At 45.9% G+C, this 13,763-nt stretch overlaps 1 protein-coding gene across 1 annotated transcript in view; it reads right to left on the bottom strand.

Annotated features, from left to right (window-relative positions):
* The window catches only part of TYR (tyrosinase), a 34,474-nt gene extending 20,921 nt beyond the window's left edge, over nucleotides 1-13,553 (bottom strand). The window contains exons 1-2 of the mRNA XM_056858561.1: nucleotides 12,735-13,553; nucleotides 2,173-2,389 (exon numbers count right to left, since the gene is read on the bottom strand). Of these exons, the coding sequence (XP_056714539.1) occupies nucleotides 2,173-2,389; nucleotides 12,735-13,553 (1,036 nt within the window). The remainder of the gene's footprint in view (nucleotides 1-2,172; nucleotides 2,390-12,734) is intronic.
* Nucleotides 13,554-13,763: the final 210 nt, after the last annotated feature.

Here is a 13,763-nt window from a genome sequence, read left to right as displayed (position 1 = left end):
GCTATTACAATTGATCAATTCGCCTGGAGAAAATGGCCGCTTTGGCATGTAGTCCCTCCCCTCCTCAAACCCTGCCCTCCTCAGGCTCCACCCCAAAAAACCTCCCACTGGTAGCGAAAAGGGACCTGGCAACCCTAGAGGGGTACAATGCCATAAAGTCCCCCCTCCAAAGCAGCCCTTTTTCCCAGCGGAACTGATCTCTGTAGGCTCGAGATCAGTTATAATAGGAGGAGAACCCATACATTTTTTAAAAGCAGCAATGTAAGCTGTACGGTTACATCATTTCGAGGAAAATTTCAGAAGTGACATGAAGTAGCTCTAGGAATCAGCAGAAACGCTATGGTTTTACCATAGAGTTTCTGGCAATTCTTAGAGCTACCCTGCTTCACTTCTGGATTTTCCCCTTAGCGACCGTAATTGTGGGGGACTGTAGACTGCCAGCTTCACAGTCTATTAAAAAGTGAATTATATTATGTGTCTCTTGCAGCTGCAGCAGAATCTGAAAGTCTTCATGGGAGAGAAATGGTAAACATAAATTGTAAAGCTATATAACAAAACAGCTCAAGAAAGTTTAAATTTATTACAGGGTGTGTTTTTTTAAAGCTCAAAATCATGAGAAATAAATCGATATGGAAGGGTGTTAATGGCAGGGGTCCAATTTAGAATAATGGGATGGGATCCCACCCTAAGCTAATATTTTAAAGTATTCATTGCATAAAGATGTCATATTTGCACAGATATTCGCAATGATCAATGTTTGGTAAGCATAGCAAAAACATTTCTGTAATATATGGGGTAATAAATGTATAGTTTTAGGCTGCTGACAAAGAAACCCCATAAATCAGGCTGACGCAGCTCGCGATCTGCTCGGCAGCCCACCTGCCACATCTTCTGATCTGCCAGGAACTTGGCAACCTCCTTCTGCAGTTCCCAAAGGCAGCAAAACAAGAGGCTGATGGGACCACAAAGGTAGGTAATCGGAAAGTACCTCTGCTCCTCTCTTGTCTGGAAAACCCATTGAGGAGTCACCATGGTTTTTTATGCAGGATGTTCCCCTCACCGTCACCCCAGACGACTTCGGTTCTTTGTGTTGATTAGGCATGCCATTTCCGACCACACTCTCCCTCTGCGTTTCCCTGCGTTTGGCCCGTGTTTTCAAATCAAGATAAAACAGGTCTCTGAAAACGCGTGCAAAACTGCGGGGAAACGCAGGGGGAGAGCAAGGTGACCTCTGGTGGTTGGAGATGGCATGCATAATCAACACAAAGACCCGAATTTGTCTGAAGAAGAATAAGAAGAATAAGAAGAATAAGAAGAATAAGAAGAAGAAGAAGAGTTGGCATTTATATGCCGACTTACTCTACCACTTAAGGCAGAATCAAACTGGCTTATAATCACCTTCTCTTCCCCTCCCCACAACAGACACCCTGTGAGGTAGGTGGGGCTGAGAGAGCTCTAAGAGAACTTTGACTAGCCCAAGGTCACTCAGCTGGCTTCATGTGTAGGAGTGGGGAAACCAACCCAGTTCACCAGATTAGCATCTGCTGCTCATGTGGAGGAGTGGGGAATCGAACCCGGTTCTCCAGATCAGAGTCCACCGCTCCAAACCACCGTTCTTAACCACTACACCGTGCTGGCTCTCCGGTCGGAGGGGTGACGGCGAGTGAAACAGCCATGTGTAAAAGACTCATAAGTTAGTCGCAACTTGATGGCACTTAATTATTACCTTGGAGCTCAAATGTCTGAGGACAAATTGGGAAGGATGTGTAATGATACGATACAAAGTTCTACTGTTAAAAGGCATGGGATGAGGGGGAGATCCTTACTTGCCTAAAGGACCATTTTGGATCCTGCCCTTAGAAGACATTCATTACATTAAGCGAGATATTTCCATGTGCGAGGCTGGATCGTCACCTGTGGATTCATGCGCAGCTGCACTGTGATGTTTCTGTTAACTCAGGAGAAGCCGTGACATTAGTGATTTGGGCAATTACACCCCATGAACTCAGAGCAGGATGTTTCCGGTTTGACAGGCGTCCTCGTATAATTAATCACCAAGGCAAATGGTTCAGATTTGGAAATCTTTCTCTTTTTCCCCCCGCAAGGGAGGGCAGAGGAGGAAATAACATCGATACGCACAATCGCCAGAGAGGAGAGACAAACGGAAGGTACCTTCCAGAGTGTTCCTGAAGCTGAAGTTAGCCAGTTTGTCCATGGTGCCAGCCTCGTACTCTGTCAGACTTAAGCAGAATTCAACGTCTGCTGAAGATGGAAGCCGTGGAGTCCGCCCTTTATCGTGGTTTCCAGGATTTCGGAGTAACGGCCCTTCGTTGGTGACATTGCAGAGCTCTTGCCGAATGTTGTACTCATCTGATCGACTGCAAATCACCTATGGGTTCAAAATTCCACTGTGAGTTTGGGTGTAAGGCTGATCATAATAATCCGATTCATTTATTTAGAAGAAGAGTTGGTTTTTATATGCCGATTTTCTCTACCGTTTAAAGGAGATGCAGACTGGCTTACCATCTCCTTCCCTTCCTCTCCCCACAACAGGCACCTTGAGAGGTAGGTGGGGCCTAGAGAGTTCAGAGAGAACTGTGACTAGCCCAAGATCACCCAGCAGGCTTCATGTGGAGGAGTAGGGAAACAAACTCGGTTCACCAGATTAGAGTCCACCGCTCTTAACCACAACACCATGATGGCTCTCCAGGAAATACCTTCCCTGCTTGCAAGGGCATGCAAACCAGCTTCCCATAACCAATAAAGCATGACAATAAAATATGCATAACAGCCACAATGATAGAGCCCTTCAAATAAATGAATAATATGAACACTTATACCACATTCCAGAACAAATCCTGTTTTAAATGCAGATGCTGAGAGCCAGCATGGTGTAGTGGTTAAGAGCAGTGGTTTGGAGTGGTGGACTCTAATCTGTAGAACTGGGTTTTATTCCCCACCGATCCCCTGCGCCGTCAGCTCAGGAATGGGCTGTGCGGGCCCCCTAGTTCCTGGTTCCTTATCCAGTAAGTGATATACCAGATCCAGATACCAGCTTATGTACATAGATCTCCTCAGGGTAAATAAAAATCAAAAAATCAAATGTTTTACATTTAAATCAGATTTTTAAAAGTAAATTGGATTTTTTAAAATTTAAACCCTGCCCCAAAAACCTCCCACCGGTGGTGAAGGGGGACCTGGCAACCCTATGTCTATTTCTTTTCCAAGTTTTACCTATTTTACACATCTCTCAGTAAGCGTGCCTGAAGCAAAATACCTTGATGGCTCTTTCTTGGAAAAGGAGCAGTAACAGGGCTTGATTTCTGTTTTTATAAATGTTTGTGTAGGTCTATAAAAGAGGGTTAAAGTTTTTCATACAATATGACGGATCCAAGTCATTTAGGGCTTTCAAGGGAAGTGCCAGCACTTTGAACTGGGCCTGGAGATTTAGCTCCGTTCAATGGTGAGGCAAAACCACTCCTGGCTGTTTAAATGGATCTCTTGGGAACGACGGGGGGGAAAAAGAGCAATGAAGAATGCAATCCAGAATGGCTGCTTCTTATAATAAATGTCCTCTTAAAAATTTAAATCAATGCAGTTCCCCAGTGGGCTTCAAATAATCAAACTTTCTCCAGAATCCTTGCCTACTTTTCTACAGATGCTATTTTTTTTTCAGCGATAGCAAAGGAATGGAATATCCCCAAGGAAGAATGGTTCCCCAAAACACAATTGTGTGGGGTTTAAAATGCAAAGAGAAATGGAACAGTGGAATAAAAACAACTATTCTGGATTACATTTTCCCCAGACATCCAAAGAGATGCCTATAGCATTCCTCCTGCCCCAAGGGCATAGCATGATCCACAGCACTGCCTCTTGGGTAAGTCATAGGGTCGTAGGGTTGCCAACCTCCAGGTACTAGCTGGAGACCTCCTGCTATAACAACTGATCTCCAGGTGATAGAAATCAGTTCCCCTGGAGAAAATGGCCGCTTTGGCAATTGGACTCTATGGCATTGAAGTCCCTCCCCTCCCAAACCCCGCCCTCCTCATGCTCCGCCGTGAAACCTCCCGTCATTGGTGAAGAGGGACCTGGCAACCCTAGGCTGGAGCCAGGAGGGATTTTGCCCAGCAAGGCTTCTGATTGACTATTGGAGATTTGGTTGGCTATGCAGATTTTTAAAAAATGTTGCTTTGGCATCATCTGGGTACCCAAGGTTAGGTGAAAAGAAAATATCTATACCTCTATGTATAAATACTAAAAGTATAATTTATTAGAAGCGCTATATAAAAGTTAAAATTATTTAAAAGCATTAAAATAGTACAATGGCATTTCCTGAGGTTGATAACTGTAGCCACATACCAAACGCATTTTGGCCTATGGGGCCTTCATCAATGGTTAATTAAAACCCTTTGTTAAGCCTGCACACATTTACAGAAATACATTAATGAATACAAATACAAACAGTTCAAACCCAACCAGGCATGTGTATATGTTGTAAGATCTATTCCCAATTACTCAAACATCTGGTATAATAGGTTCTTCTTGTAATACTGGTTAGTATAAGTCTCTCAAATACTTTGTGTGCGGGTATCAACCTAGTAAAGCAGGGTTTTAATTATATAGCACTTCTAATAAATTATACTTTCAGTATTTATGCATAGACTTATATATATATTTTCTTTTCACCCAACCTTGGGTACCCAGCTTTTGTTTTTAGGTTGGGTTTTATTCCCCTCCTTTTTTTCTTCCGCTTTGGCATCATCTACCACCACTTCACAAGGATGTACACTACATTACTGAAGTCAAACTGTTGCAATCATTTTGTGGCTGGCACCGCCTCCTGCAGCAGCCATTTTGGGGCAGCCATTTTGTTGCTGTGCCCACCGTGCCTGGTCACAATTCCAAATGTGCCCACAGGCTCAAAAAGGTTAGGGGGGCGCCCCTGATCTAAACAAATATGGAATCTCATAAATTGCTTCCAAAAACTATATATCATTCCTAGGAAAAAAATGCCACTTACTAAATGCTATTTCCTGTCATCTATGAAAGATCCTAAATGCCCTTTCATGTGACATCTTAAACACTCTCTAATACTATAAATTGTAAAATGCAGAGAAGCAAACACTCCTAGGGATGACCAAGGGAGATCAGGCATTTGTAGGGTTGCCAGGTCCCTCTTCGCCACCTCCAGGAGGGTTTTGGGGCAGAGCCTGAGGAAGGCGGGGTTTGGAGAGGGGAGGGACTTCAATGCCATAGAGTCCAATAGCCAAAGCGGCCATTTTCTCCAGGTGAACTGATCTCTATCGGTTAGAGATCAGTTGTAATAGAAGATCTCCACCTAGCACCTGGAGGTTGGCAACCCTAGGCATTTGGGGTGAACATTTAGCAAACACTGACATATTTCAAAAAGAATCAGAGAACTCATTCCTTTGCCTGTAAGAGTAGAAAGAACAGACTAAAAACATGCACATGTGCTGAAGTTTCCATCTAGACATTAGGAAGAATTTTCTAACAGAGCGGTTCCACAGTGGAACAGGCTTCCTCGGGAGGTGGTGAGCTCTCCTTCCCCGGAGGTTTTTAAGCAGAGGCTAGATGGCCATCTGTCAGCAATGCTGATTCTATGACCTTAGGCAGATGATGAGAGGGAGGGCATCTTGGCCACCTTCTGGGCATGGAGTAGGGGTCACTGGGGTGTGTGTGGGGGAGGTAGTTGCGAATTTCCTGCATTGTGCAGGGGGTTTGACTAGATGACCCTGGTGGTCCCTTCCAACTCTATGATTCTATGATTCTGTGATTAAACCCAGGCCGCTGCTGACACAGTCTACCATTGGCCTTCACCAGAAGCTTCAATAGCAGTGTGAGAACCTAAGGGCAGCAGATGTGAAATAATCCCACACTCATTAAAATCCCCCCATAATCCATAGGTTTTAGCTCAGAAGCAAGAGAATTCTTAATTCCTTTTCAAAGAGCATCATCACAGCACTTGGCTCCGGGTTCGCTTGTCCCCTATATGGATAGTCAATCCCTGCTGGAATTTCATAGAGTTATTAGCTTGAGTTCCCCCATGGTAACACATTCTGCTGATTTATTACACTGAATGTGCAGAAAGGGCCTTTTTCTCCAATCAGGTCATAACGTGGTCACCTGTTGGTTACAATAAGGATCCCCTTTTTGTTCAGTTAATTTCTTGCCCCACTATACTTTTCTATCTTGAAGGAATCCATGGATGGATACTGTAAAGCAGAGATGCTTAAAAACTGGTTGTTCATAATCCAGGTTATTGGCGGCACTGGTATTTCATAGTTTGTAATTCAAGATTCCTCTGCATTATTCGCCTTTCACACATCAAACACACATAGAGTTGCCAGCTGTGGACTGGGAAATACCTGGAGATTTTGGGGTGGAGCTTGAGGAGGGCGGAGTTTTGGGAGGGGAAGGACCTCAATGGGGTATAGTGCCTTAGAGTCCACCTTCGAAAGTGGCCATTTTCTCCAGGGGAACTGATCTCTGGAGATTAGTTGTGATAGTGGGAGATCTCCAGCCATAACCTGGAGGTTGGCAACCCTACTTTGGACTCTGATATGGAGAAACGAGTTTGATTTCCCCCTCCTACACATGAAGCCAGCTGGGTGTCCTTGGGCTAGTCACAGGTCTCTTAGAGCTCTCTCAGCCCCCTACCTCACAGGGTGTCTGTTGTGGGGAGGGGAAGGGAAGATGATTGTAAGCCAGTTTGATTCTTCCTCAAGTGGTAGAGAAAGTTGGCATATAAAAACCAACTCTTCTTCCTCCTCTTCTTCCTCTTCTTCTTCAGATGCTGTTGGCTACCCACACAGGAGTGCATTGTTGGAATAGGATATATATGGTTGCCAACCTCCAGGTACTAGCTGGAGATCTCCTACTATTACAACTGATCTCCACCCGATAGAGATCAGTTCACCTGGAGAAAATGGTCACTTTGGCCTTTGGACTCTATGGCATTGAAGTCCCCCCCCCCTCTCCAAACCTCACCCTCCTCAGGCTCTTCCCCCAAAACCTTCCACTGGTGATGAAGAGGGACCTGGCAACCCTAAGGACACAGTATATAAACAGTGTGCATGGGCTCAGAATGTAGCTGATTCCTTGGTTTTTCTATGAAATCCATAGTGTGGAATGGTTGTGCCCAGTCTGGACTGTATGTGCTTAAGTCCCTGCCCCTACTGCATCCTTTTTCTCTTGTCCTGCATGGAGAACTATAAGGACCCAGATGTGGGTCACCAGAAGTGCATACACATGTTCAGCCGGGTGAATACTCTTGTGAGTCATGCTTCGATAGGATGCGCCATGGCCTTCCCTTTATGACATTTAGTCAGGGAGACCACGACGTATGTCAATGCCGCAGCTGTGCCATCCACTACCAGAGCTAAGGATGGAGAGGTAGATCATGCAAACCGATGAGAAGTGGTTTTCAAAATACTCATTATTTTTATGGCACTTTAAAATGCATTTCGCTCTCGTTCTATTTCAGAAACTGGAAAAAAAAGTGAACAGTGGGAGCGTACATTATTTCGCCTCCGAACACCTTGTGTGTGCATTCAGAAGCATCCTGGCTTCACTGTTGCAGTTTTTGCAGAAAAGTAAGTAAAAAATCTGGTCTTCTCTTCTTGTTGGTATGACAACAGCATCTTTGCTTGGCACCTCTCTGAGTCTCCAAAGGAACACCCACCTCTACATCTACTCTGACTTTCCTATAACATTTTTTTCTTCAGTGCTTGGCCCCTTTCCTGCTAACTCCCGGTAGCGTGGGTGCCACTTCTGCGTGGTGCAATTCCATGCCACAGAGGAGCGTGTCATATAGAGGAGGTTTTTAAGAAGAGGTTAGATGGCCATTTTTCAGCAATGCTGATTCTTTGACCTTATAAGGCTGTCCAGGGCAGGGCGAGGAGAGTTTGGCTTTGAAAATCTGTTGGGTTCCTTTGACCTCTGCAACTTGTGGCACAATCTTATGTTGACTTTGCTCCAGTCTGAAAGATGTGGGCTTAGACCAGAAGAACTGCATGGAACTGCACTGTGAGACGTAGAAATGGACATGCTTTCACTCCGAGCTCTACCGTTATGAAAATGTAAGCCAATCATTGAGTCCTTCTGGGACAGGAAGGACGCATGAACCCAAGATGAATGAAGCCTTTGTAGGGATGGGTGGATGTTTCCAGTCTGGTTTTATCTTGCTCTTCCACCAAGGAGCTCAGGATGGTGTGTATAGGGTTGTCAGGTCCCTCTTCATCACCGATTTTTGGGGTGGAGCCTGAGGAGCCTGACCATTTTCATCTCCCTTACGGCGGCGTGTCTCTGAATACAGTTCACTTTTCTCAGATTCATACTGGTGTAATTGAAACGAGAGCCTCACGCCTGGTAAACACCGCAAAAGGAACGAGTGTGCTATCCCGGCGGCCTTGAATCCCCAGCGCCGAGTGCCAAAAAGCTCTCAAGGAGCTCTCAAAACGAAATAAAGGCTGGCCGAGAGAGAATGAAGGGCTTTTCATGGTGCTGTGGAAATTGAATTGGCAAATAAGCAGAAGCATAAAAGGAAAATGAGCGAGGGAGAGGGAGAGAGAGGGAGAGAGCGTGTTCTTTATTGCAAACTAAACTTCACGCCATTGTCTCCGGGAAATCAAAAACTCAAGTTTATATATATATATATATATAAAAATGGTGTTGCACTAATGGTTCTGTTAAAAGAGACACCTTTCACAATTCTAATGGAGACAGAACCTTTTACATCAAGGATTTTGTTAATTGTAATTCCAGTAGTATTATTTATGTTATACAATGTTCTTGTAAACTTATGTATGTTGGCATGTCAACAAGACCAATCAAGATGTGCATATGCGAGGACAGGAGCTGCATCAGAACAAGGAAATTGACAGCACCATTAGTGCAGCACTTTCTGACCTTCACTCACACAGAAAAGGACCTCCGCTTCTGGATTGTTGAAAAAGTGCCAGCAATGTCTCATCTTCAGCAGAGGCATCTAAGGAAAAGAGAGACTTTCTGGATTTATACTTTGGGAACTTTGGCTCCAAAAGGCTTAAATGAAGACATTGACTGGCTTTGTCTTTAAAGGATTTTTTCAAGCTTTACAACAATGTGATTTACCTGTAAAATCCCTTGGCTTGAGTGCACAGGATCAATTGTAACCATACTTCTCATAGAGGCACAGGGTGATTGCATCACCCAAGTATAGATGTGCTGAGTCATAGAACTTGCTGTAACTAGACTTCTCATGGAGATACAGGGTGATTGCATCACCTAATTACAGATGTGCTGAGTCATAGAGCTTGCATCACCCTATCAACACTATTTAGGGTGGAATAGGATCACCAGTTTGACACTGCTTTACTAGGTTGATACCTGCACACATAGTATATGAGCGATATATACTAACCAGGTATGTTTTTATACATTGGTATATTTAATATACATAACAAAGTAATTATTCAAGTTAGATTAATAATGACTTTAGGATTCCAATCTGTATAATTATGTTTTACAGTATTACAACTAGAACCTATTATACCAGATGTCTGAGTAATTGGGAATAGATTTTGTAAGTATTTTTCAAACATTTCTTTCAAGACTTATATAATGGGCTCTTAAATAGATGGAAACTAACCCATTATTGTTCTATCTTTTCAGACAACAGATACACATGCCTGGTTGGGTTTGAACTGTTTGTGTTTATTAATGTATTTCTGTAAAAGTGTGCAGGCTTAACAAAGGTTTTAATTAACCACTGATGAAGGCCCCATAGGCCGAAACACGTTTGGTATGTGGTTACAGTTATCATCCTCAGGAAATGCCATCGTGCTATTTTAATGCTTTTAAATAATTTTAACTTTTACATAGCGCTTCCAGTAAATTACACTTTCAGTATTTATACATAGACTTATATATATTTTCTTTTCACCCAACCTTGGGTACCCAGCTTCTGCTTTTAGGTTGGGTTTTATTCCCCTCCTTTTTTTCTTGCACTAGAGTAAATGCTTTTCCACATGCAGGTCACTGCAAAGGTATTAACCGTCCCCAGAGACTCTGTTGCATGTGACAGAGCTGTAGTTGAAACGTTACCTCATTTTGTACATAGTTGTTATTTGTATTCGTCTATTAGTTAATTCATGCCATCGTATTCCCTATTACTATGTATGGGTGTGAAAGTTGGACAATGAAGAAAGGTGACAGGAAGAAAGTAGATTCCTTTGAAATGTGGTGTTGGAGGAGAGTGTGACGGATACCATGGATCACCAAAAAGACAAATCAGTGGGTTCTAGATAGGGTTGCCAGGTCCCTCTTCACCACCGGTGGAAGGTTTTTTGGGTGGAGCCTGAGGAGGGTGGGGTTTGGGGAGGGGAGGGACTTCAATGCCATAGAGTCCAATTGCCAAAGCGGCCATTTTCTCCACATGAACTGATCTCTATCGGCTGGAGATAGGGTTGCCAGGTCCCTCTTCGCCACTGGCAGGAGGTTTTAGGGGTGGAGGGGGGTTGGGAGGGGAGGGACTTCAATGCCATAGAGTTCAATTGCCAAAGCAGCTATTTTTCTCCAGGTGAGTTCCAAAAATATGTCCTGTCCCTAGGGTTGCCTCGTCTCCCTTGGCTACCAGCAGGGGATAGGGTTGCCAGATCCAGGTTGGGAAACTCTGGAGATTTTGGGGATAGAGCCTGAGAAGGGCCATCAGCTGGCCGGCGGGCAGCCCGGTGGATCGGCGGGATTTTACCCGCCACCACCAGGCACTTGGCAACCCTACCCGAAACTCTATGGTCAAACCTGGCAGCCCTAATTGGGGTGTTCCCGCTATGAACCCATCCTCTGACCCTTACTGAATGGCAGTAATAGAACTTTTTAACAGAGTGCCTTTAGGGAAGGGGGGGTTTGGGGTGTGTGTGATGTGGTTTTGATCGCTCCGATGGCCGAAGCTGGGCAATTGGTCAGAGGTAACTGCAAGATTGTAAACACGAGGCGAACGTGGCTTGCAAATGCCTTTGCCTCCGGAGGAACAGCAGTTGGCTGAATTTTTTTTTTTTTAAAGGTAAAAGGTTGCAGAGGGGGAGAGGAAGAAGTCAGCATTTCAGCAGGCATTCACAGTTATCCCTGTTGCCAAGGCAACTTCTCAATGGAATCAAGCATGTGCTCCTTCCTTGAGAAAGGGGGATGCTGAGTTAGAAACGGACACTTGCCGTTGCCTCCTCCAACACGAGCTCTACAACTCTCAAGTGTTCCCCCTGTGCCTGGATTTCTCCCATGTAAGTGTCATTATTTTGCAGGTTTTTGATTTCCCGGAGACAATGGCGTGAAGTTTAGTTTGCAATAAAGAACGCTCTCTCACACATGCTCTCTCTCTCTCTCTCTCTCCCTCTCCCTCGCTCATTTTCCTTTTATGCTTCTGCTTATTTGCCAATTCAATTTCCACAGCACCATGAAAAGCCCTTCATTCTCTCTCGGCCGGCCTTTATTTCGTTTTGAGAGCTCCTTGAGAGCTTTCTGGCACTCGGCGCTGGGGATTCAAGGCCGCCGGGATGCCACGCTCGTTCCTTTTGGGGTGTTTACCAGGCGTGAGGCTCTCGTCTCAATTACACCAGCATGAATCTGAGGAAAGCGAACTGGATTCAGAGACACGCCGCCGTAAGGGAGATGAAAATGGTCAGGCTCCTCAGGCTCCACCCCAAAAACCGGTGATGAAGAGGGACCTGACAACCCTATACACACCATCCTGAGCTCCTTGGTGGAAGAGCAAGATAAAACCAGACTGGAAACATCCACCCATCCCTACAAAGGCTTCATTCATCTTGGGTTCATGCTTCCTTCCTGTCCCAGAAGGACTCAATGATTGGCTTACATTTTCATAGCGGTAGAGCTCGGAGTGAAAGCATGTCCATTTCTACGTCGCACAGTGCCGTTCCAGCCCACATCTTTCAGACCGGAGCAAAGTCAGCATAAGATTGTGCCACAAGTTGCAGAGGTCAAAGGAACCCAACAGATTTTCAAAGCCAAACTCTCCTCGCCCTGCCCCGGGCAGCCTTACACAGCATCGCCAGACGGAGGTTCCTAAGCCTTTCTAAGCAGGCTATTTGATTGCTGAACTGCACTGATGAAATTAGGAGTATCTTCATCTTTTCCAAAAAGCTCTTCTGATTTTTAACCCGCTGTGGTCGCTTCTGTTGCCAGTAGGTCAGAGGAGTGATTGGCCTAGGGTTGCCAACCTCCAGTTGGGGCCTGGTTATCACCAGCTATTACAACTGATCTCCAGATGACAGCGATCAGGTCCCCTACCTGCCCCCATCTGCTTCCTAAAAACGTTTGGCAGGCGCCAGAAAAGGTGTCCGTGGGTGCCATGCCACCCACGGGCACCACGTTAGGGACCCCTGGAGTAGACTATACTGAATGGATCACTGGTCTGATTCAGTCTAAGGCAGCCTCCTGTGCAAACCCCAAACTAGGCTTGCCAGGTCCCTCTTCGCCACCGGCGGGAGAATTTTGGGGTGGAGTCTGAGGAGGACGGGGTTTGGGGAGGGGCTTCAATGCCACACAGTCCAATTGCCAAAGCGGCCATTTTCTCCAGGTGAACTGATGTCTATCGGCTGGAGATCAGTTGCAATAGCTGGAGATCGCCAGCCGCCACCTGGAGGTTGGCAACCTTACCACAAACACAGATCTTGCTGCAGATAATTTCCCACCTCACCCCCACGCTCGCTTGTGCCTACCTGCCAGGAGGAGAAAAAAGAGGCAGGGCTGAGAATATTGGGATTGATGGGGTGCCTGCCTCCCATGTACTCATCTGTACAGATGGTGCAGCCCTCAGCGTCTCTCCAGTCCCAGTAGGGGATGGTGAAATTCTCGTTCCCTGTAAGCTTCTGGATCTCATTCTCCCACATGAGCAAGAAGAGTCGATGCCAAGGCAGGAAACCTGGAGCCTCGTGGGCAAAATCAATGTCCCGCCACACGCTGGTGCCTCCCAGCAGGGTGTCCCGAGACACGTAGTAGTGCATCCAGACAAAAAGGTCGTACAAGCTGATATCCCGGAACATTGGGTTCGAGCCATTGTTCATCTGGGCGTACGTCCCGACGGCGACAACAAAATCCCGGCTGGTGGTGTGCTTAGCCAAATTGAGGTAGGCGAGGAACTGGTTCTTCTCCCCGGTGCTGATCTGGAAGATGTCCTTCCTGATCCGCAGCTTTCTTTCGGCACAGTCCGGGCCCCCGAAGTTGAACTTGCACTCGCCGCAATGGAACCCCATAAAGTTACCTGAGCATTGACACGTCCTGTTGTAAAACACGGAAGGCCAGTCTTCCCGGTCATCCACTCCTGAGAAGGGGAACTGAGGGCCAAGCGGGGCGTCCGAAAGGAGGATATCTCGGCAGGACCCTCTGCCGGAAAGCTGTCCGCAGGGGGAGCCGTCTCCAGGCCAAACTGGGCAGCACTCCTTCCTCAACAGGCTGTCTGAATTGGCGCACACCCGAGGGAACTGGCTAGAGGCAAGAGGGAGAAGGCCCAGTAGGACCCCGAGGGAAAAGAAAGACATCTTCCTTCCACAGTAGTTCTCCAATACAGCAGGTCAGCCTACAAGCTGTGAGGGAATTGTGTTCCTTATCACAGTCCTGAGAAGGAGAGCTTGGCCCTTCATGCAGTGGAAAAGTTCTCCCTACATAGTTCTTCTGATCACCCGTCTGTTTCCCTGCTGTTTCCCATCTATGCACACACAGACTTCCCCCCCACCCTGTTAATCTGATTA

This window comes from Euleptes europaea, chromosome 12, assembly GCF_029931775.1.
Source record: "Euleptes europaea isolate rEulEur1 chromosome 12, rEulEur1.hap1, whole genome shotgun sequence".
Classification (NCBI taxonomy): domain Eukaryota; kingdom Metazoa; phylum Chordata; class Lepidosauria; order Squamata; family Sphaerodactylidae; genus Euleptes; species Euleptes europaea.
Note: the sequence above shows the minus strand (reverse complement) of the source record. Positions and strands in the feature narration are given on the sequence as shown.